We start from the raw sequence: 23,409 nt of genomic DNA, 5'->3' as shown, positions 1-23,409 counted from the left end.
TCGCAAGAAACTTCTAGAGGCACACGCTAGGAACGCACAATATTATAACCGTAGGCGAAGAAATGCTAGATTCGCAGTAGGGGATTGGGTATGGAAAACCACATATACACAAAGTGACGCGCAAAAATTCAAAATGGCAAAGCTTGCTCCTAAATACGAAAAGTGTAAAATAGTCAAAGTATTGTCACCACTAGTATACGAACTAGAGAGGAAAGACGGTACAAAAATAGGCTCTTGGCATATTAAAGACCTAAAACGGTAGACTAACTCATATATTCGTCCATAAAGTGTATAAATACTAAGTTAGGTACTTAAACACACAAGAAGAATGGTAAAGTACACTTATAAATACAAATAGGTTACTACAGTTTGATAGAGTGATGAATGAAAGGTCAGTATAAATGATGAGGTAGGTGTGTATTAGAAATGGATGGATCAAGTTGGATTGGGTTAGTCGGAAATTCCTGAAAGGTGATTAGAGAAATATTATTATCACGCTATGAACAAAATATAGTTCGTGAGATATTTACTGTGCTGTGTTTAACACAGAGACGCTTTGTTCCCAGAGATCTGTTAGCAATCGTTGTGCTAGGAATTATTCCCAGACTCTGGGCATTTATTATGGAGTCATATGAACTCATTTCACATGGAGACTCAGTCCCATGTTGGTATATGGTATAGTGATAACATGTATTACAGTTTGAAATAGGCTGTGTTAGATCAAGCTGCATGAAGCAACAAGATCGTTTATGATATTTTCATAAGTTATTCTCCAGTAGTGTTGTTTAGTTTTAGAATTTCTTATAGAGTTAGGTGGGCGTAGTTTAAAGAAGATAGTGAATAATTTAGGTGATTGAACCTAACATTATAATAGGTAGCCGGAAATTATTGTTATTAGTTGCCGACGAGCAAAAATAGATAGAGTTATTATGTTTGCTATTATTTTATGAGAGTATAAATTCAAGATGTAAAATAGAACCAGGCATTTTTGTTACAGCAAAGGGAAACCGGAACAAGTATCTACATCAACGTTAGTTATAGTTTAATTTTAGGTATCATCGGTATTTAGGTATATATATTTTTTTTTTCTTTTACTTATATTTTCTTTATGTAGTTTAGATGAGTGTTTTATTCCATTATCAGTGTTAGCATAGAGTGTTTTTTTTTTTTTTTTATAACGTCGTTACAGATGATTGCTTCTTAGAGCGCTGAGGGCAGCGAAAGTTTTTTGGTAGCAAAAAACTTCTACTATTTTGGGGGGTATTGTAACGTCGTGGATTTTAATTTTGGGTGGTCAAATTTGGAATCTCTAGGTTTGTTTCGAAAGGCAGCGACATCGATGAATGTCGTAGAGATTACGAGGTTCGCTGCTAGATGGCGCTTATATTAAAGTGCTCAGACAAATAAATATGGACAAGTAGTTGGAGCTTTATAATCTGTATATAGACTTAATATATGGTTAGAGGTATTCCACAAGTAACGAAAGGTATGGAATCCGAAACCGACTTTAAAAACAAATGTCACATATTATCTGTGCAATTTGTTGATTGTACTCTGTAAGAAAGATGAATCGGTAACTTTATAGCTTTGCTATTGGTGAGGTTTTTTATGAAGAAAGTCCCGTTATCTTCTCGTTATATACTCGGGCACGTTCGAGTTTTTTCTTTTGGCTGGCTGAAATTTGGAGACATGTAGTTGACTTTCCAAAACATTAAATTTACTTAGAGGCAGTGATGTAAGATACTTGGTAAGACTCGAATTTATATTTGGTTAGCATTCGTGATTATCGAATTTTGTTGTGCTAAAGAGACAAATTCTTGCTGTTCCGGTCAACCATAAAAATTTCCCGTGAGATGTTAAGATGGCTACCTACTGGGAACTAGGGCGGGATATCCTTTTAAGGATGGGAATGTAATATATTCTGAACTTAACCTAACCTATATACGTGACCTAATGTAATCACACTTCTTCTTAATACAACCACGTTATTATGTAGAAACGTAGATTGGTTGTAGACATTTGAAACGCCGGTTCTGAAACCTTTGGTCATTCTTGGAACATTTTTATGGAACCTGAGTTGACTATTACATTTAATCATTTGCACGCGTCGAGTAGCATGCTGTTAGCGGCGTAAATCTTGGAGGTTCGCTGGCCGCCAGACAAAATGACGGACGGATGAATGCAACAGCAAGGTCAGCGACCGCGTGGAATCAGCTTCCATCATAAACGTCAGGTCGTACCTATTCTTTCTTTTGTTAAATGGAGTCATGCTAAAACTTCTATTTTTATATATTGTTTTTTTTAAAGGATGCGTTACATTAATTGTTGGTGGTGATTCGGATATACCGTTCAGATTACAATAAGATTTAGAGATAACTAGACCTCTTTCGTGAGTGTTTAAAATGCAACGTGTTTGTTGTCCCTTTAGTATAAACGTGTGTAATTGCTAAGCGAACTTAAATGGAATCATCCTTGTGGATTTGGCTGGTAGCGATGTGAATTCATAACTTCTAGTGCGTTGTTCGACGGACCCACTTTAAATACCTAGCCGTGGCAGTGGTTTGGTCAACAAAAATCCAAACGCTATATCGACACCATCTAATCCCCAAGGATTGGTATAATAAAACAAATATTTGAGATAACCACTGTTTATTTACAAAGTATGTACAAAGTAACTTAACATTTAGGAAACCTGGTTTTTTTTATGTAATTTAACCCATTAATATTTTGTCCTTTTAGGGTTTCTCAAGGGTTTAGCATTGCTTTTATATTGTAAAAAAAAAGGTTCATCTAAAAATATAGAAGCCAAATACCGGTGATTACTGTAAAAGTGTTTTTTTTGTTTACTTAACCCCGCATCCTCCTACGGGTATAGATCTGAAAGCCAGAATCTCGGTGGTAACATTTGAGATTCTGGTCTACAAGCTGTATGTTTGGCTGGTGACGCACTAGAAATTTCATCCAAATCGTTTCACAAAAACCGGCACAAACTATAAGGCTTGCACACATAACTTAGAGAATATAATTATTAACACTAAAATAAAAAAAGGGGAAATTTGTATGCAGTGTTTTTAAGTGTAGTTCAAGTAAGGTAGGCACTATACTACAAATTTCCCAATACAATTACGTACTGATCCAGTCAGAGGTTTAGTATGCAGTGCATTGTGGCATTTATGAGGTGCACGATACTGGATGTATGTTTGATACTCCTTAATGTCGCATCTATTGAACTTTAGTTTAAGTTTGGAACGGAGACAAACTGTACTCTGGATAAAAATAAAGGCTACTTCTTACCTCGAAAAGTTTGAAGCTTATGAAAAACAGAATTCCACACGGTTTAGCGTATGTCTGCTAGTAATAAGTAAACAAATTATAAAAAGAAATACGCGAGTTAATAATAGCAGTTACTTACTTTACTATACTTTACTTTAGTATCTCGGTTTAGTATATCAGCAACCGAAACCCTGCAGTTTCGAACCACGTGAGAATCTGTACGAGTAATCACGTAAGTTGAGTACCAAAATATTTTTTTTTTCTGTAATCAGATTAGCGGCTTTAGGTTGATGACTTGACCATTTTTTTGGTAACATTCTGTTCATGTAAGATTTCATTATAACGTAATCTAAGTACTTTGCTTTGCCTACTGAAGCAAAATAATCTTTTGGAACCGTGAAAATAATCTGTTTAAACCTCAATAGCTCAGTGTTTTTGGAACGAAGTTCTTTAATGCGGCTTACAGTAGAGTGAATTGAGAAAAATCGTAACGTAACGAAAAAACGTGTGCGTCTCAGGACGTTCGACAGAAGGTATGCATGAGAGAAACGGAAGCCAGACAGAGTAGCGCCGTAACGCGTTACGTTACAAAGGCGATTTACCCTCCCTTATGAGGTTATCACTTCGTAAAGCGTGTCTCTATGTATTTAACGCTTTGATTGTATGTTATTTATATGTATTATTATTGTTACAAAAAGGACCCTATTTTTAACCGACGTTCAAAAAGGAGGAGGTTCTACGTTCGACTGTATGTATGTTTTTTTTAATGTATGTCCAGCGATAATTCCGTCATTTTTAATTTAAAATTCTTCTTTTGTTGGTTTTAAAGGGTTTGATTCCAGGGTGGTCCCATTTTTTTGACATTAAAGCCGTTTCTGAAAGAACCACAGACATTTTGTAATTACAGCTTGAATTAAAAAACATCACTGGCTTGGCACCGCCTTCAAACTGATCAGAAGGTAGCACATAGGTAAGATGTTATTTTTTGCTGTATGATATAGGTTAATTTTTGAGTTGGAAGACTTTTTTTTTAATTTTGTTCAAAATCAATATCTGATTCGGTCGCTGGTGGGAAATAGATTCTGAAGTTCAAATTCAATCGTAACTACTGAAAATAACTTAGAGTCCTATTATGTCAAACTCTTAGTCAACCTCCCTAGAATGATGTATTTGTAGGCTATCGTAGGTTTATTTACTATACTAATAAAAAAAACTATACACTAGATCTAGAACAACGGGACAGTCTACAATAAGAAGTAGGTACAAGTCATTATGGATTTCACGATGTTCTTAACCAATACAATGTTCTGCTGTAGACACGACTTTTCAATTTCTAAGCATTGGCCAATAACTATAATGACTAATCATACATCAATTTCGTGAATTCAATTTTACTATATAGTGTGTGTTTACTTTAATGTTGAGATATGAAAGATGAATTTGAAATGAATGTTTTAATAGTACATTATGATATAAGTTGAAAATTACAGCCGAGGCGATATTGCAAGCTCGAGCCTTAGCGAGGGCTTAGTAAGGAAGCACAGGCTGCAATTATCAAAGCGCACGTATTTCATACAATGTTTATCTGTCTGTTTTCCATTTGATGACATTTTGACACGCTTGTTATTTTTACAAACTTACACAGTTAGCGAAGTGCGAGTGTTTTTTTTTTTTTTTTTTTTTTTTTTTAATTTCAGTCTAGTAGAACGATACTGAACAGTTTAAGACCACTTAAAAAAGGTGTCAACTAGCCTATTACCAGCTTTTATAAAATGAGGAAGATCTAACTATTGCAGACTCTTACACCATAAGATTTTATTAGTCATTCTAAACAAAATAGATATTAGAATTAGAATTATCGTATTTCTAATGAAATATCAAATTGGAAAGATCTACGTCGTGACGTGACCTACTCACAATAGAAGTGGTGTTATGTTACGTACATCTAAAGTTCAAGTTCGTTCTTATGTTACTTGTATAGATAGTCGTACGGTCGGATCGAGTTACAGTTCGAATGAATTGTAGAATAAAAGAAACCAACACAACGCGCGATGCGAGCGGTTGTGCGCCGCGCCACCGTTTCGCAGTTTGGATCGTGCCGCGTTGCAAGAACCATCACATGACTAAGGCTGGAATTTATTTTGTATGCACATTTGTCCACCTCAGTTTTGATGCGCTAGTGCCCTATCTCTAGTATAAAATATCATTGGTTTGAAGGTAGTACAGCTTTAAACTAATTACTTACCGAAAGTTTATAGTTTAAACTTTTAAAGTATTATAGTAGGGGTAGGATGTTATTTTTATTGGATTTAGTTTTTTTTGGATTTATAGTTCCTAATCTATTTGGGTCTGCATTCCTTTAATAATAAATTGACATAGACCCTAATTGTTTGTCTTAGCAGGTGGTTTGGTATTTTCGTCTATATTTTTTGATGAGTTAATAAGATAAGCACGACAGACGCCAAGTTTGCCTTTTTTTGCTAAAGTTGTGAAGTTTATAAAGTGCATGTTCTTGATTTTTTTTATAATTGTGTGTGTTGTGTGTATTTTTACCGGTTGAGTTGTTTTTTTTAATGGCTTTGAGGTTGGGTTCTAGACCTTTTGGGCCGTGATTTACCCGTTGATGTTAATGTACCTAGTACCTTTATATTACATTGAGTGGGTGATATTTTCAAAACCTACTAAAGAGAAAAAAAGTGGGACAATTTTATCCACTTAAATATCGTCTAATCATCCTTAAAATAAAACAACTATAAAGCAAAAGCCATCCTCTTGCTGGAAACAATAATTCAGGACATTTTACATGCCTCTGTAAATAGGTAAACCGAGAAGCCTAAATTTTCAGTGACCAAGAAGGTATTATAACAGTCTTAAATATATAGCCGAAATGCGTTGTTGACCATAGTTTTAAAGCTTTTCATAATTCCAAGATTTTTAAAAAACAAGTATTTCACCGATTATCAAAATTTTAAGGTTCTAAAAGATACAACTGTAAAATTTTGGCATTAGGTACATGTATTTTTTTAACATCTCGAATATGTTTGAGGGAATTAATATCTCGGACTCGGTTAGCTATAAACTTTATTATAATTAATAAACAGTAAAATTTTGAAGCACAATAATTTATATTTTTCCTATTATCTATTTTTTACGTTTCAATAAATACGGTTGATTTAATTAAATTATAGATTCATTTACATTATTCCGTAGAATTGATATCGTTAGAACACTTGTGCATTACACCCGATCCTAATCCGACAAAATACCTATCTTTACCAAATTAGGTCAACATTACTTAAATTTTTGATTTTGGCTGGAAAGAGTAAATTGAATCACTCTCGGTAATATTTTAGTAATTTATATTTTATTTGAATTATTATCATAAAAACTGGAAGTTGCTTATTTTCATAATATTTTTGTAATATATTTCATTTTATAAGGTTGTGTGTTGTATATGAATAAAATAAAAAAATATTACAATTTTCACACAATAAATAAAAAAAGATATTTAAAACCAAACGGTCACCTCGATGTGGCACAATTTTAGGAGGCATAATTTTTATCGGACGCACCAAATTCTGGAAGATGGCTAGGAAGGAAAACGTAAAAGGAAGGTAAACTATACCATAGGATCACCTTGTTCATAGTTTTGTCCTACTCGTCATGATTCATGAATATTACATACCAACACGAAGTTGGAGCAGGGTGATTATAAATAAACATTTTGCGCCTGGGCCCAAGAACTACGAGTACATTTGTTTTTAGCGTGATTTTCATCAAACTTATCTATAACTAATTATATTATATGAACTCCTGGCTGAGACTTATTACAGAGTGTGTCCAAAAAAACATAAGTACCCTCTATATGTAGGACGAAAGATCTAAGATTATATAAGAGATACAACCATTTTATATTAATGCCCTAAGTAGTATACGACCGGCGACCCATCTTTTAGACCGCATAACATCGGATCCTAATCGTAGTCAGTGCACAAGCGCTACGAGTGACATTGGCAATAAACTAGCGGCCCGCCTTTGTGTTTTTTCCCACATGAGCAGCAAGCACGTAGGAGTCGCCGATTGTCGTGGGAAAGCGATGGATAGCTTCGCATCGATTCAATCCAAGCCAGTTTTTATCTCCTTACATATTATCATAGTATATTAACCATACAGTTATTTACCCGACTACGACGTAGCCGATAGGAAGCATTATGATTTCAGCAGTTCAGGTTAGCAGTTAAACCAATGCAACGGATTTAACATTTCAGTAGATTAATATTCGTAGGCACATGCTTAGCAATATGGAAAATATATTTTCTGTAACAGCCCGCCGATTTAAGTATGTTGATGTACATAAACGGGGTGCATTCTTAAATAACAAGTTATCTAAGACAGTTTTGTACGTGTCAATTGAACAATGTGGTAATTAAAACATCTTTTAATATGAATCGAACCAAAAAATCTTTTCAAATAGTATTTTGAAGCTCTGTTTCCTGTGATAGTTAATATAATGACAAAGATGTTTGAAGATAATTGGATCGTCTTTCATTGATTGTATAATAATTATTTGTTTATAAATATCTTCTATTATGTTTCGTGCCAGATGTTTGCAGTAGAGATTGTACATCTAAAGTCTCTATAAAAAGACAATCAAATATATCGTCTCATAAGTGCTCGTAAAGTAAGTCTAGTTTAAATAAAATAATTTGAATTTACATTTATTAAAATACTACCAAAGATTGAATTGTTCGAATTGTTGAATTTTGTATATCAACTGCTATATTACTGTAAGCTTGTCACACTGTGGTGTTACAGTGCGTCATACACTAATGATTGAAGAATAATGGTGTGTAGGTTTTTGCCAGCATAATTAGCTGTTTTATTGTCGATTTGCTTATAAATAGATTTGTTTTAAAATAGTTTCTTGATTATCGTGTATACTATACTACAATTTATATAAAAAGTAAACTAAAGAATACCCGTACGTATAATTTACGTATGATTTTACATCCTATACAATCATACGTAAATTATACGTATGATTGTAAATTATAGTAGGTCCATGAGTTTTTTCAAAATCTACTGATCCGATTTGGATGTATTTTTTAATATTAGATGTTATACTATTAGATATGTCAGGCGAGTAGAGGTGGCTAATTGTCTTAATTTCATTTAGTAGCATCAGAGGCGTCTTTGCACTTTCCGTTGCACCCGGGCGCCGCGATCCCAGGGGCGCCCGAGCGCCACTCGCAGGTCGAATAAGATGGCGGACCTGCCTCCCTAGCGAAGTGGCACGTCGATTCTTTTTCTACGATCGCTAACGCTTCGAAAACTCGAAAGATATATGGGAATGATCTCAATCACGTGACCTGTCGATAGAAAATGTCATTCCCATCCACTAGACAAAAGGTGTTTATTTGCTATAGAGACAGTTGTGGTAACTTCCTGTAGGTAAAGTGCTGTTTGTACATATTATTTATTATTATTGCTCAGCACGCTGAGATCGTTGTACAAATGTACCTACTACCTATATATTTTCGGGGATAGTTTAAATTTGTTTTATCTATATATATAAAAATGAATTGCTGACTGCTGTTCGTTAGTCTCGCTAAAACTCGAGAACGGCTTAACGGATTTATCTTATCTTGGTCTTGAAATGTTCGTGGAGGGTTAGGGAAGGTTTAAAATTTGAGAAAAAATCAAATAATTTCCGGGAAAACTCTAAAAACTGCCCTTTTCTATTTCCCATACAAACGTTTAAGAGTCAAGCGGTATGGGTAGGGTAGGGGTAAGGTAGGGGTAGGGTGGGGGTAGGGTAGAGGTAGGGTAGGGGTAGAGGTATAGAAGGGTAGAGTAGGGATAGAGAATAAGTGCACTTATGTCAAAACGAAACTTGACCGGGTCCGCTAGTATTAAAAGAATAATATACTTGTTATCGAATCATCCGTGTGTTAGAGATATCTGTTAGAGGTATCGGTAATAGGTATGTATATCTTACACCCAGATGATAAATGTTGAAATACTTGTACTGTAACGTAACCGATGTAGCCACGTTGCGTAGGCTGCGCTCTATTTACCGCCGGGACAATGGCAAGCGCAGCTCTGTACGCTACTGCGCTTCTTTTGCAATAACGGAACGCCCCTTACATCTACCTATAGACAATCATTTCTTTTTACCACAAAACATAGAACGCTAAAGCTATTTTAGAATTTAAACTATCGTGAGTGTTATTCATATATTAATTGATTATTGAAACACGGCTATAACTTACGTGATACAACGTCGGAGTATGACCGACTAGTTTCGAACCCACACGGGGCCCTTAGTCATGAGCTATAACGCGGCACGATTCAATATATAATAAAGGTAATTTATGATTACGTGTTTTTACCCTCAATTCTCATATCATTAAATGACAATCTATATGTAAAAGAAAGTCGTGTTAGTTACACCGATTTGACTGTAAATTGGTGGAGAGGTAGCTTAGAACCAGGAGCCGGACGTAAGATACTTAGAGTAGAGGTAGGGTAGTTTCACGTGGACGAAGTCGCGGACGTCAGCTAGTTATGAGATAAATAAAATATCATAATGAGGTAGAGTCTACCTCAGGTAGTGTCCTTACGTTGAGCTGGAATCGAACTCTCGTTTCGTTTAATAAGTTTTGCCCCTTAGTTTCTCACTACTTGGCCAGTTAAGTCGATATGTCGAAATGTATTAACTTAATGCACTGCTTGGGTGTTAGGTTTATTTTCGTTACGGGATTTCTTGATTCGGTCGTCGTGTTCAAAGCCCGCGATAAAAGCTATGCCATAGCTTAAAATACACCAAATATTTAGGAAATGTCCTCAATAAATCAATGAGCATTTTAACCCATCTGCCAGTCGGAAGCTTTTTGGGCGGGTATTTTTTTTATTTAAAAATTCACATTAAGATCGTTCGAAAACACTTGCGGAGACACACCTGTTCATAAAAAACGATAAAAAGCAAGCCTTTTTGGACTAATTGGGAATGATTTGCGACATTTGAAGAACCTGTATTTTTATTATACCTACTACATAACAAAATTTTTTTATTGAAATAAACAAAAAAGTTACTGATTCTTTTATGCGAATGTGAGATAAGGAGGATTTATTGAGATTTATTATCAATAAAAATAACGTAAGTTTTATTGATTTACACGTGTATGCCTGCTTTTGTATAAGCTTTATTGATTTTCACTGATCGTAAATATTAAATCGGATGTGATTGATTTTCTAAAATAAAGTAATTTTAATTTTAACCCGTATTACTTATATCTGTAAAACTTAAAGTAAATAAAAATTTTAATAAAAAAATTCAACCAACTTCCAACTCAAAAATTAACCTAAACTAAAAAGCAAAAAATAGCATTTTACCTATGTGCTACCTTCTGATCTGTTTGAGGGCGGTGCCAAGCCAGTGATGTTTTAATTCAAGCCGTTTAAATTACAAAATTTCTGTGGTTCTATGAAGATATCGCTGGACATACATAAAAAAACATACATACAGCCGAACGTAGACGTAACCTCCTCCTTTTTGGAAGTCTGTTAAAAAAGTGTGCATCACGGGACGATAGAGAGAAATGATAACATTAACCTGCTGCCGTGAGAAAATGGGAAGCCAGACAGAGTGGCGGCGTAACGCGTTACGTTACAAAGCGGTTTACCCTCCCTTAAGAAGTGACCACTTCAAAAATTAAATACCCAAAGTGTCTGTAACAAAGAAAAGACAGAACATGAATTGCAAATTGTGTCAGAAATTATTTTCGTGAAAAAGTGCAAATAGTCACTGGATTAGCTTATCCGTACTTGTTTATAGTTTATCTTGATACTGTTAAAATCTAAGTCCAAAATAATAAAAAATATTTAAAAAGCAGTAGATTTATGAAGTCAAATATAAAGGCACCATCAACAAGCATTATCAATTAAATTAAGAAGTCAGAAAATAGATTTCAAACATTTCAAACAGTCAAAGTACGAGTAAAACAGAAATAGCGAAATATTTTAACCGTTGCTTGCTTCTTACATTCGCGTGCAAGTTCCACTAATTAGTTTCCGTAATTGGTAACAGTAACTGGCTGTGGACGAACGAGTCAATCAAACTTTAACGCTTAACGCAAAAGCCAAGGAGCCGTGAGAATCGGATACTTTGAGCGTAATTGTTTATGAATAACGATACACGAGGAAATTGATTCTCTGCATACAGAATACGGGAAAGGTTTTTACGTGTACATACCACAGAACAGACAACGCTAAAAGCTAACGCTTTTAGCAATAGAAGTAGCAAGGGGGCGTGGCCCGCGTACACCCGGGTGTGCGGAACAACGCAAGCGTGTCCGCACATGTACTAGCAGTCTTGTTTTGTTCTGTGACAAAAGGAACAAATAATATTCAACTCTAAAGTAAGGGTGACATATTTCATTTTTCCCTAAATATTAAACAGCCATTTAGGCCACGCCCCTGGGTACGCTGGTTTCAATACAAAGAATTGACACTTTATAAATCTAGTTACTTCTTATATCTGTGGTACATACCAACGTCTAAGTCTAATATTATTGGGGGACGTTCTCCAATTTTTAATCTTTTTTAATGCTTTAAGCAAAAGCTTATAATTGATCTGAATTAAGCTTTGTTACATAATATAAAAAAGTGAGAATTTTGCGAGTTCTTGTAAACGTGACATGATATCTAAGCCGGAAAAATCGCGGTTTTTGAAAGCTCCCATTGCGTACGCAAAAAATACTTGTATGCCAACTGAAATTTTCCAATGAAAAAAAAAACAGAATTAGGTTTAATTATTACGTGTTGGTAGTAACTTTTAAATGCGAGAGAACAAATCATTTTCTTTGTAGGTTTATAGGGTAGAGAAATGCTGTATCAAACACCAGGGGGTCAAGACGAGCGGTGACCTCCGAACTCGAATGGTTCATTGAGCGAGCCACCCATTCAACCGTTCGCTTGCCATAGCCCATGGCGCGTCGCTCAGTCAGTGTCGGCTCTATACTCTGGTCGTATCACACGCGCTGTTTGAATATCGAGTGTTCCTTTTATTTATTTACGCGCGCGCGTTTGGCGGGAAACTTCGAACTTGACAGTTGACTTTTTTTTTAATTTTGTTTACGGCCCTGGATAATAGTCATTTAAGAGTATTTTTTTAAAATAGTGTATTGGTTTTGTGATGTGTGCATAGGTTGTGGATTCGGATAATTTTGACCTTCCGCAATGACGTCGCTGTATCATGAGGTGAGTGTACGCGGTTTTCGCTGACATTTAGATTTTTGCTAATTTTCGCCGTAAAGTGTTTCCTTGCGAGTGCATAACAAGTCGCTAATTGTCTAATTAGGAACAATTAGGGGTCTTTCGAGTTGTCAAAGTTTTTGAATTGTTGAGAAAACATTTAGCCGGTGTTATTTAAATGAGTTGTTGCTTATCTACCAGCAAAGTACTCGAATTGTTGATGAAAAATGTCGTACGACGTAAGGTTTCTTCAAACTTACCAACTATTTAGTATGTACTATAGGTAGAGCTGAAGATAGTAAACATTAATACGAAATAATAAACCAACAACCAATAAAATTCAAATTAGAATTACTTATTATTTGAATGTTACTTCAAGCTTCAATTACGTAGGTATAAGAAGGTAGATTTTGAACAAAATTATTGGATAGTGTAGTCGATAGTCCTTGCCTGTCCAATTGAGAGAAACTTGGAAAAATACATAACTAACCAGAATATTTCAAAACTTTAAAAGACTTTGAATAATATTATCGATACGATTAAACAGATTGTACGGTCACCGATCCTTGCCTGTCCTATTGGTACAATTTCGAAAAATAAGTAAAATATAATGGCTTTTATTCTTTTCGAATTCACAGACAAAAATTCAATACACACTATGTTGTAAAAGTTCAAAGTACCTACTACTAATTTGTACTCACAACCCAGGTACTTACGTACCTAAGTACTTACGTACTTAAGTAGGTATGTACCTAAGTATGTATTGCAAAACAAAATGTCCTCCCTACGGTACAATGAGTGAACTTTATAGCTTGCGACACAGTTCTGCACACAGTCATAATCTAGGTGTCACGAATTAACAATACAACTCCAGCTAGAGTCGTTAGTGTCCTTATTAGAACAAATAAATGCAATTTCCTGCCTTTGATAGTTACTCTAAACCAAATGAACTTAACTGATAATCAATACTAACTTTTGTCTGCGATTTTGGCTGTTGTTTGTAACACACCTTTAGCCTTATAATTATTTCTTCTGCTTCGTAAAGTGTTATTTTCTCCTTGCCCCTGGCTAAGCGGAAAAGTTCTCCTACTGTCTATAAGCCGGTACATTGCTTTCTTCTTCCTACTCCTCTTTTGTCTGCAATCTATAAATTATAATTATCTGCTAAATCTATACTAATATTAAAAAGCTGAAGAATTTGTTTGTTTTTTTGTTTGATTGAACGCGCTAATCTCCGTCCAATTTGAAAATGATTGATGAATAAATGATTTGAAAAATTATTTCAGTGTTAGATAGCCCATTTATCGAGAAAGGCTATAGGCTATATATTATCCCCGTATTCCTACGGGAACGGGAACCACGCGGGTGAAACCGCGCGGCGTCAGCTAGTTGTAAATATTCAGGACATTCAGGATTCACCAAATAATCATGTCATTGGCATTTTACGGAAGACGTTTCTAAGGACTATGGAAAGAAAGTGCTTTTAACTGCCATAGGTCCAGTAGTTGGCCTATTTGATGTCGAATGTGGCGTCAAATCACGAGGTCCTGGGTTCGAGTCCTAAGTCGGACTATGAAATACTGAGCTTTATTTTCTTCTAAAAAAATCTCAATAGAAAATTCTCAACCCGTCAGTTGGTGATGTTAGTGGTGTGTTTCGAATACGCCCAAAAGGAGAGAGATTTGACCTTGTAATAAGCCGTTAAAATGGGCTGATAATGATAAGTATCTTAATCGCAAATATCTTATCTTTTCCAAGCCAAGTTCGATGAAAGTTTTACAACAAACAAACAAGCAAACATTCGTGGATTTAAACAAAAGGTATTTAGCACAGAATATGTGGGTAGTTGTTTAAAAATATTCCTATCTATCATAGCAGTGTTTCGTCATGTCGATACATAACTTAGTGTCATGAATTAACAATAGAGCGGAATGCATGCTCGAAGCTTATTGTCCTAATGAAAGGTTTCGGTGCAGTTATTCGATTTCATCGGCCAGAACAATAATAATTTAATTCAACGGCTTAAAATATGCTGTGATTAAGAACAGTTAAGCTTTGTGTTAAGCAACACAAAGCTTAACTGTTATTATTATAGTAAAAAATCAGTAGACGATCCAGCTATCACTTCAACACTTCGACTAAGTACTCGTATTCTGTGTCAGGGACATAGAAGCTAGTTCAAATAATCATCATCGTTAGCCAACGGTTGTCAACTACTGGACATAGGTGATGATTTTCAAACACTACGATCTTAAGCCGCCTGCATCAAGAGGCTTGGTAACTCTGGTTCTTCGAGCATAGCTCGCTCAATTGCCCATTAAATAACTCTGATGGTAATCTTCTTACAATTATGAGGCTCATAGTTTTCGACCTAGTCTCAAATCATCCTCAAAGTGACGAGTATTGCCAGTGGGAAATTTGTCACTGTTCGAAGACTTCTTGTCTTCAGATACTGAGAAATTGTAGACGTATAGATATCGTTATAAAGATCGAACACTGTCCAGTGATATTGGCAAACAAGTCTTAACATCTATTTATTATTGATTTTAAGCCTTATATGCCTCTCTTTAAGAATATTTTCCATATCTTTTTAAATGTGACCATTTTCACATAATTCCCATTCGCCACCAAGTATAGTCAGGAAAGACTGCATTAGGAGTGGGTACAACAATAGACCAACGGGGCGGGGATCGAACCACCTCGGTCATGAGTCCGACCGCTCTTACCCTTAAGCTGTTGAGGCTCATTTTTGGTCTATTATTTGCCTCTAGCTCAACGCAGCACAACAGTCCACATTGCAGGACGCGTTCCTAGATTCTCCTGAGATGTATTTCCCTGTAATAGTCAATTTGTTGCGTCAACTATTATTTGGTACTAAAAATATTTTCCTTTGAATCCAAGCACACGTTACGCGTCTGTTTGTATTGTTCATTATCGAGTGCAACGCACCTATTTATAGTAGGCAAAGAGTAGTACAGCGCACGCTACTAGCTTTGTTTACATTGCTCCGTTTGCCCATACCTACCCATAGCTCCCGCTGCATTCATTTACGGCTAGTAGGGTGTCATGACGTTTTGTTGGTATTTTTTTCAAGTATAACTTGCGTCGGTGGTGGTTTTTCAAGCTAAAAAAAAAACTCTTTAAGCTAAACTTAATTAAGTTCAAAGACGTAATACAAGACAAGCACTGGGCCGGTTTGTAATAATTATATTAATGTTCTTATTTCAATAACAATTCAAAATAATTTACAATTACATATTGTCTTGTATTCAGAGATATCTGCTCATTGTTTTCTTGAAATTTTCTCAAATTAGTTCATTAAAATAATCCACTCTAGTTTTCAGCACACTATTAAAAGGATTGAGAGTGACTTAACAAAGTTAAACAAACTTAAAGTATATAGTATATACAAAAGAGGAAAAACGTAATACGCAAAGAAAAAGTACCAGTTATTTACACTAATATTATGAAGAGGAAAGATTTGATTGTTAGTTTGTTTGCATTGAATTGGCTCTGAAAGTACTGAACTGTTTTGAAAAATTCTTTCACTGTTGGGAAGCTATAGGCTATCCCCGAGTGCTGTAGGCTATATTTTATCCCCTTATTCCTACAGTAACGGGAACGCGGGTGAAACCGCGCGGTGTCTTCTCGTTAATTAATTTTGTAAAACAAAATTCGTAGTATTAGCCAGTGAACCAAGCCACAGCTAAATGTCCTAAGAATCAATGCATTTATGGCTCCCCTAACCCTATCCCTAGGGGATTTGTTGGCTCTGCTTTTAGTATACACGCCAGATATTTTCTTTTCGTTGTTATGATTTCCATTTGACATATCTACTCGTAAGGGTTCTACACTAGGTTGCGTAACCAATTTGTTTGGGTTTGAAATGTTATTGAAATCTCAACCTGTATGATATGGTCAGCCATATTTATATATGACTAGCGGACCTGGTCAATCTTCGCTTTCACTCAATCCCTACTTCTATCCTATTCTACTCCTACCTACCCTAGCTACCCCTATCCTAAAAAGCTGAAACGAAAGTAAAAATTAGAAATAGAGAGTAGAAATTCTCAAACCAACATTAAAAACATTCGCTGCGGCACTGATTTTTCTGTACTTTCCCCTGGTGCGGTTTTAAATACGAAGCTTTCAGACGAGGGTCGTAAGTAATGTCTCGTTGGAAATGGGTGGAAGTGATAATATACGAAAACTTGTACATATAATGTATTATGTGGTATGGCTAGTTATCACACTACAGGCAAAATTGTTCCACAAAGCATAATGATGATGCATACAAATCGATAAAGTTTACGATATACACTTAAAAGATAACCCACTGCCTAAAGCTTGGCATTCATTCGTAACACTCTCGATGGTGCGGGCTGGGAGGGGGTTAGCGATGCCCCGCGAGCACGACTTCATACTCGCTTTCGTTCGCATATCATGGGAGTGTCATCAACAAACTTGCCAATCTATAGAATCAGGTGACATTACAGTTAAGAGGAAACTTTATTAAAAAAAAACAAAAAGATATTTTTTAAAAAAGATTATGTTCTTTGTTTATGTTATTGAATATAGTCTATACTAATCTATACTAATACTATAAAGCTAAAGAGTTTGTTTGATTGAACGCGCTAATCTCAGGTACTAATGGTCCGATTTGAAAAATTCTTTCAGTGTTTCATAGCCCATTTATATATTATCCCCGTATTCCTACGGGAACGGGAACCACGCGGGTGAAACCGCGCGGAGTCAGCTAGTACCCTATAAAAGGTGAAAACTCTCATACAAACATCACGATGGGGTCACAGTGTTGAACCAAATTCGGCTTTTACTACAACTTTCACCACAGAATTGTGATAATGTGATATACCCGCCATTTATTTGTTTAAAAGCTCATCGGGGGCTTTCACTGTCATCATTTTGTTTCAATCATTATTACATCTACTAAAGTTAAAGGTGTTTTGGGTGTTATTTTTTACGAGGCAATTTTCTTTACATTTACTAACACATACAATTTCTAAAATATAAATCAATACGTTTCAAGATAACTGTGTTTTTCAAGTGTTTATGCTATTTTGACTCCGTGGCGTAGTGGTATGTGCGGTGGATTTACAAGACGGAGGTCCTGGGTTAGAACCCCGGCTGGGCAGATTGAGGTTAACTTAATTGGTTCAGGTCTGGCTGGTGGGAGGCTTTGGAAGTGGCTAGTTACCACCCTGCCGGCAAAGTCGTACCGTTAAGCGATTTAGCGTTCCGGTAGGATTCCCTGTAGAAAACGTAACAAGTTAGCCCGCTTCCATCTTAGACTGCATCATCAATTACCATCTGGTGAGATTGTAGTCAAGGGCTAACTTGTAAAATAATAAAAAAAAATTACGCCATGAAAAAATTATGCAATTTAAAATGTTTGTCTGTCTGTCTCTCTTTCTGTTTTTCCGGAATGGCTGAACTGGTTTTTGTGAGTCACTTACAATATATATTATGTAAATAAAAATATGAGGATGGAATTATAAAAATGCTTAGTCTTGATAAAATGATGCTTCGAGCTAATGTGAATATTTAAGTAATAACTCTCAACCATATATCCATATAATACCTACCTCTATTCTATTCTACTCCCACCCTACCCTACACCTAACCTACCCTACCCATATCTACCCAAGCTACCCCTACCCTATCCCTATCCTAAAAAGCTGAAGCGAAAATAACTAAAAACAGAACCAGAAATTTATGGATATCCATATGTCATATCCATGTAATACCCATAATATATCATATCCATATAATGTCCATCCAATGATGATTATTACAACAATAATCTTATCAACTAAAAGCTTCAAAGGTGTAGGTATGCGTATGACTCATTTTAATGGATTTTAAAGCTTCATTATATCTGTATGCGTAATACTTGTTATAATTTTTTAAACACATGTCAAAGTAGTTATTTATGCCACTGTACTGGGGGATTGTAGCACGAATGCTGCAATCGCTAATTACGTGTAGGGGCAAACAATACTTTTTCTACGATATGACAAATATTGTGCGTTTCGAAAAATTTGTCAATTTTCTTAGGGTACCTAGCTACCCTAGGTAGATGCCATTTCTTAGTTGATTCAATGGTCATGTTAATAGTTGTTATAATTTATATTATAACAACTATTAACAACTAACATTAACTATTAACATGACCATAATATATTTGTATTTTGTTGATAGAAATGGCATCTACCTACTATAACTATGATATCCAAGGGTAGGTTTGTAAGTAGGTACCGGGTTTTTCTTACATAGAATCCCAATTTCATAGGTCAACTAACTGTTACAAACATAGTAAATTAGTCTGCAGGTAACCTAAGAGAATGGAAAGGTTATTGAAAATCTTAATATATAAATGCGAAAGGTCATTTCATCAAGATATCTCGAAAACCTTTTGACGTAAAAGTCGAAATTTGGCAGGGAGTTAGTTCATAGGTAGTAAAGGTCCACTAATTGCGGACTTTGCGAGAAAGCCGGATTAAGAAGGTCTAAGGGCGGACGAAATCGCGGGCGTCCGCTAGTAGTATATATATAAAATCATCCACCATCATCATCAAAACATAGGCAACCCTACCAAATTGAAAAATCGCCACTAGTTGATATAGTAAACCATTCTCTCGTATTTTAAATCTTGCACCCAGAAGCGTAGTATCCTGCTGGTTCAAGTTTTGGTAATTCGGTGTATTCAACTGGATGTCAGTGTCCGGAGTTTAGTGGGAACCCGTAACCATGGCATGTTATGGCGGTGACGCCATCTGTGACTCATCCCATCCCATATGGCGGTCCATTCACAGCCTCCTTTCTAGAGCGAGCACGATAAGATTTATGATATGGGTTCCCTCGGTTAGACTCGATAGGATAATATTTGACTAAGATAACTTATTATTGATTTAAATCTTTAATGTGTCCAAGAAATGTTTGCTTAGGTAAAGTTTTTTATGATTTATCTCTATCGTTATCGTAAATTTTATGGTTAGCCATTTTCTTTCTTTTCATTGGATTATTTTTATTTTTTCTATGGATTACCTATTGATCTATCTTTCTTCTATGAAATATCGCAGTAATAATTCTCAGCCCGGTGTTGAGAAGTTGATAGTGTTACATTTGGTGCCTTTGAGAATACTTGAGTTAAATTAAAAATAAAGTAAATAGTTTTAGTACATAAAGTAAATAGTTTTAGTAAATAAAGTTGCAACTTTACACTTACTTTTTATGCTAAAAACACAAATTACGTAACTAGCACAAATCAATAACGTTTAGTTGTGCTGTCATATTAGGTGTTTTTATGCATCTCAACCACGTTAGCTTTTAGCGAACGTCATCATTTTATGCCTATGTAACAGCCCACAACAGAGGGGAGGCCCCCTTCATCTTTTGTAGAAGGAAGGCCTTCCTTCTTTTCCTCCATATAGAGAGGATAGGGGGCTTCCGACATACATGCATACATATATCAGCGGACGCCCGTGACATTACCGCACCCATTCTTGAAGAAGGTAGAAAACTCATTTCTTTTAAATTATGTATGATTTGTTTATAAAATGTTATATAAAATATATTAACCATATCTAATTTGTTCTAATCTCAATTCATCATTAATTCATTCAATTCAATTAATCATTAATCAATTTACATTCATTTAAGAACAAGTTAAATATAATTATTATTAGGTGTGAAATAACTAGTGATTTATACCCTCATTTTTAATTTGTTTGTTGGTAAACAGTACTTACTCATCAGGAAATAATTTTCTTTTAAAATTCAAGAATTATTTTCTTAAATTGTCCAGGTCTGGCTGGTGGGAGGCTTCGGCCGTGGCTAGTTACCACCCTACCGGCAATGACGTACCGTTAAGCGATTTAGCGTTCCGGTACGATGCCGTGAAGAAATCGAAAGGGGTGAATTTTCATTATCCTCCTAACAAGTTAGCCCGCTCCCATCTTAGATTGAATCATCACTTACTTGGTGTGATTGTAATCAAGGGCTAACTTGTAAAGAATTAAAAAAAAAAGAAAGGTAATGTATAATATAGATTATATTTAGCAGGCCCTGGCGATTAAAACCGAACTCCGTTTCTAGAATATTGAATCAAGTTTTTTGTCCGCATTCATTCATGGAGTCGTTCCCAACCGATACTAAAACGAAAAAAAGATTGTTCCGCGAAAGTTATTTATGGACATCTTAATATGATCATAATTTACGTTCAAAATTCTAATTCATGCAACACAGTAACCTCCATATGGAGTTTCATTTCGTTTGCAGCCGGTTTGGTGCTATCAAGTCTGGTATATTATAGAACTAGTGGACTCCCGCGAATTCGTCTGCGTGGAAATCAATGAAAACTTTCAACCCCTATTTCACCACGTTAGGGGTTGAATTTGGAAAATTCTTGAATTACATTATATTTCGTATTTTTTTCATGAATCATGAACAAATTTTTAAAATTCTAACTCTAAACATGAAGGACTTTCCATACGAACTTTTAACCCCTATTTCAGCCCCTTCTATTTTTATTTTAAGGTCAAAAAGTACCCTATGTTTTGCTACAAGGTCACATTTACCATTATACCAAAACTTATATTGATCGGTTCAGCCGTTTTTTTTTAAAAGAATATTTGCCATATCTTTTATATAATAATATGACCAATATTCCCATTGCCCTCCAACTAGTCGCGAAAGACTGTGCTAGGAGTGGGTACGACAATAGACCAACGGAGCGAGGATCGAATCGATCGATCGATCGATCGATTCGCCGTGGACAGACAGACAGACTTACTTTTGCGTTTATAATATTAGTATAGATTTATGATTTCAGGTCAATAGGCTTGATTACAATTTAAATGGGTGTGATAATCTTGAACCTATAAAACTGTTATATTACTGGTCGACTGACCGACAATCCGTGTCTCAGAATGCTGAAGAACTTCATTATACTATCATACTCATAATATTATGTTAATTTTTTAATGCAATATAGCCGCCTTTACACTTTCTACTTTTTATTCTATTAAATCTGTTTCACAATAATATTTATCTTATTGCAATATAGCAATAAGGGTTTCTTCATTTCTTCTTCTCCATATTGTTTTTTGGTCATTATTAAATTCCATTCCAAATTTCAGCCAATTAGTGTGATTATTGATTATTACATTAATTTACGTAACTGTTGTTAGTGTTAAATTTTAAAGCACATTATGAAGTCAAGGAGACGCGTGACGTTTGTTTTAATGGGTTTCACCGTTTTCACCACGCTGTTTGTAAAGACTCATTCGGGATCATTCTTTATTCTGTGGACTGTACCAAGGAGTCAGTTAAGCCGACGATGTACAGAGTGAGTTTGTCATGTGAATCAACCGACCTATTTGTTGTACACGGCTTGTGGTATTGTCACGTCTCTCTCGGTCACCGTTTCATTTGTCTTCGCCTCTATAACTAAGCTTTACATCCATTCTGAGCTTCATAACCATTTGTCATCGACATAAATGGAATAAGCATTGTCTATAGATCATTACGCTTTCAAACGAACATTAGGAGTTTGATAGTTATACTGTTAACATACAAAACATTATACAATACAAGGAAACCCATGCAAACATTTTTCACCTTTGTCAGTTTATTTACTCCTGTTATTTAAGTGGTATGAAACAGTAATATAGAGCTTGTTTGTTATAGTTCTTTTTTTCTTTATGGAGGAAAAATCCTTTCTGGACTTCTGCCAATTAGGACTAAACAACTTCCTCTTGACACCGGAGTTTTCCTCCGTTTTGTCCACTGTTTTTTGTCTTTTTTCTCTCTCTTCTCTCTTCAGCATAATCACTCTTATCATTTGCCCATATCTCTGTCAATCTTCTTTTATTTATGATCAATCTATTTACTATAGTAATAATAGCCAGACCAAGCAGATTGCCTAGCTGAAGGTAAACGTCCAATTCATAGTCGTTGTCTGTAAGTAGAACAGAGCATACTTCGCAGGGCATGCAAGGAATACAACCTACAAAATTGCCCTGTCTCCATCAACTTAAAGCGTAAGCTTAAGCTTAAAGCGTAGGCCTAAACCTCATTTGCCATGTAAATTGATTAGTTTGGGCATGGAGAACACGTCGGGCGGGGAAGGTGAGTGTCGATGCATTCTAAAGGGATCCCTTAAACCTACTCCCAAGGTCACAAGTTCTGGGACCTGCTCGTGGTGTTTCCTCTGCCACAAAATAGTGGTACAATCACTGTCGCTGCTACCCGCCACGTCACAAGAACTCATTAGAACACTGTATAAACAAGTATACGTCTAATTAAAGGCTTCCGGTGATTTTTCTCACGAATTGATAAAAACTTACAATACAAGCCTCGCGGACGGAGTTTGCAGGAAGGAATAAATAAAATGTATATAAAAAACGTGTATAATGCGGCAAAAACCTTGTCCGAAACTGATCTAGCTTACAATTAGAGCATAAAGTTTTATGTTTATACTTTGTAGACTAAGAACTGGTATTCATCAGTTGGTTTAAATTTAAACCAAATTTAAACCAACTTAAATTTAAATTAAAAAAAATATTCTTCTACCATTATGGGTAGTATTCGACCCATGATTTCAACCCAATTAGCATAATAATGGTATTTAAAAATCTAAACGTCATTTTGTTTGTAAACCATATAATATGTAATATGTATATCTGGAGCTTACTTAGCTGTTTTGGGTCAAAATAATGATGTTTGTAATACCGTATATTTTTATGTACGCCTATGACGCTATGCTTTGATTTATTCAACTTGATAACTTGAACCCATTGGGGTCAATACTAGTACAACTTTACGTAACAATAAGCTAGCGGCGACAAACAGAAACTTTAG

The 23,409-nt window shown here is 35.4% G+C and overlaps 1 protein-coding gene across 2 annotated transcripts in view; it reads left to right on the top strand.

Annotated features, from left to right (window-relative positions):
• LOC112048097 (leucine zipper putative tumor suppressor 2 homolog) overlaps nucleotides 1-23,409 on the top strand; it is a 144,956-nt gene that overhangs the window by 59,958 nt on the left and 61,589 nt on the right. The window contains exon 1 of one of the 2 annotated variants that reach the window (XM_052885005.1): nucleotides 12,264-12,534. The exons of the other annotated variant lie outside the window; for it this stretch is intronic. Coding sequence (XP_052740965.1) covers nucleotides 12,514-12,534 — 21 coding nt within the window. The 5' untranslated portion in view covers nucleotides 12,264-12,513. Of the gene's footprint in view, nucleotides 1-12,263; nucleotides 12,535-23,409 lie in introns of those variants that run through there. 2 annotated transcript variants of the gene reach the window in all.

Source organism: Bicyclus anynana, chromosome 13, assembly GCF_947172395.1.
Source record: "Bicyclus anynana chromosome 13, ilBicAnyn1.1, whole genome shotgun sequence".
In the NCBI taxonomy this organism is placed as follows: domain Eukaryota; kingdom Metazoa; phylum Arthropoda; class Insecta; order Lepidoptera; family Nymphalidae; genus Bicyclus; species Bicyclus anynana.
This window is presented reverse-complemented; position numbering and strand designations above follow the sequence as displayed.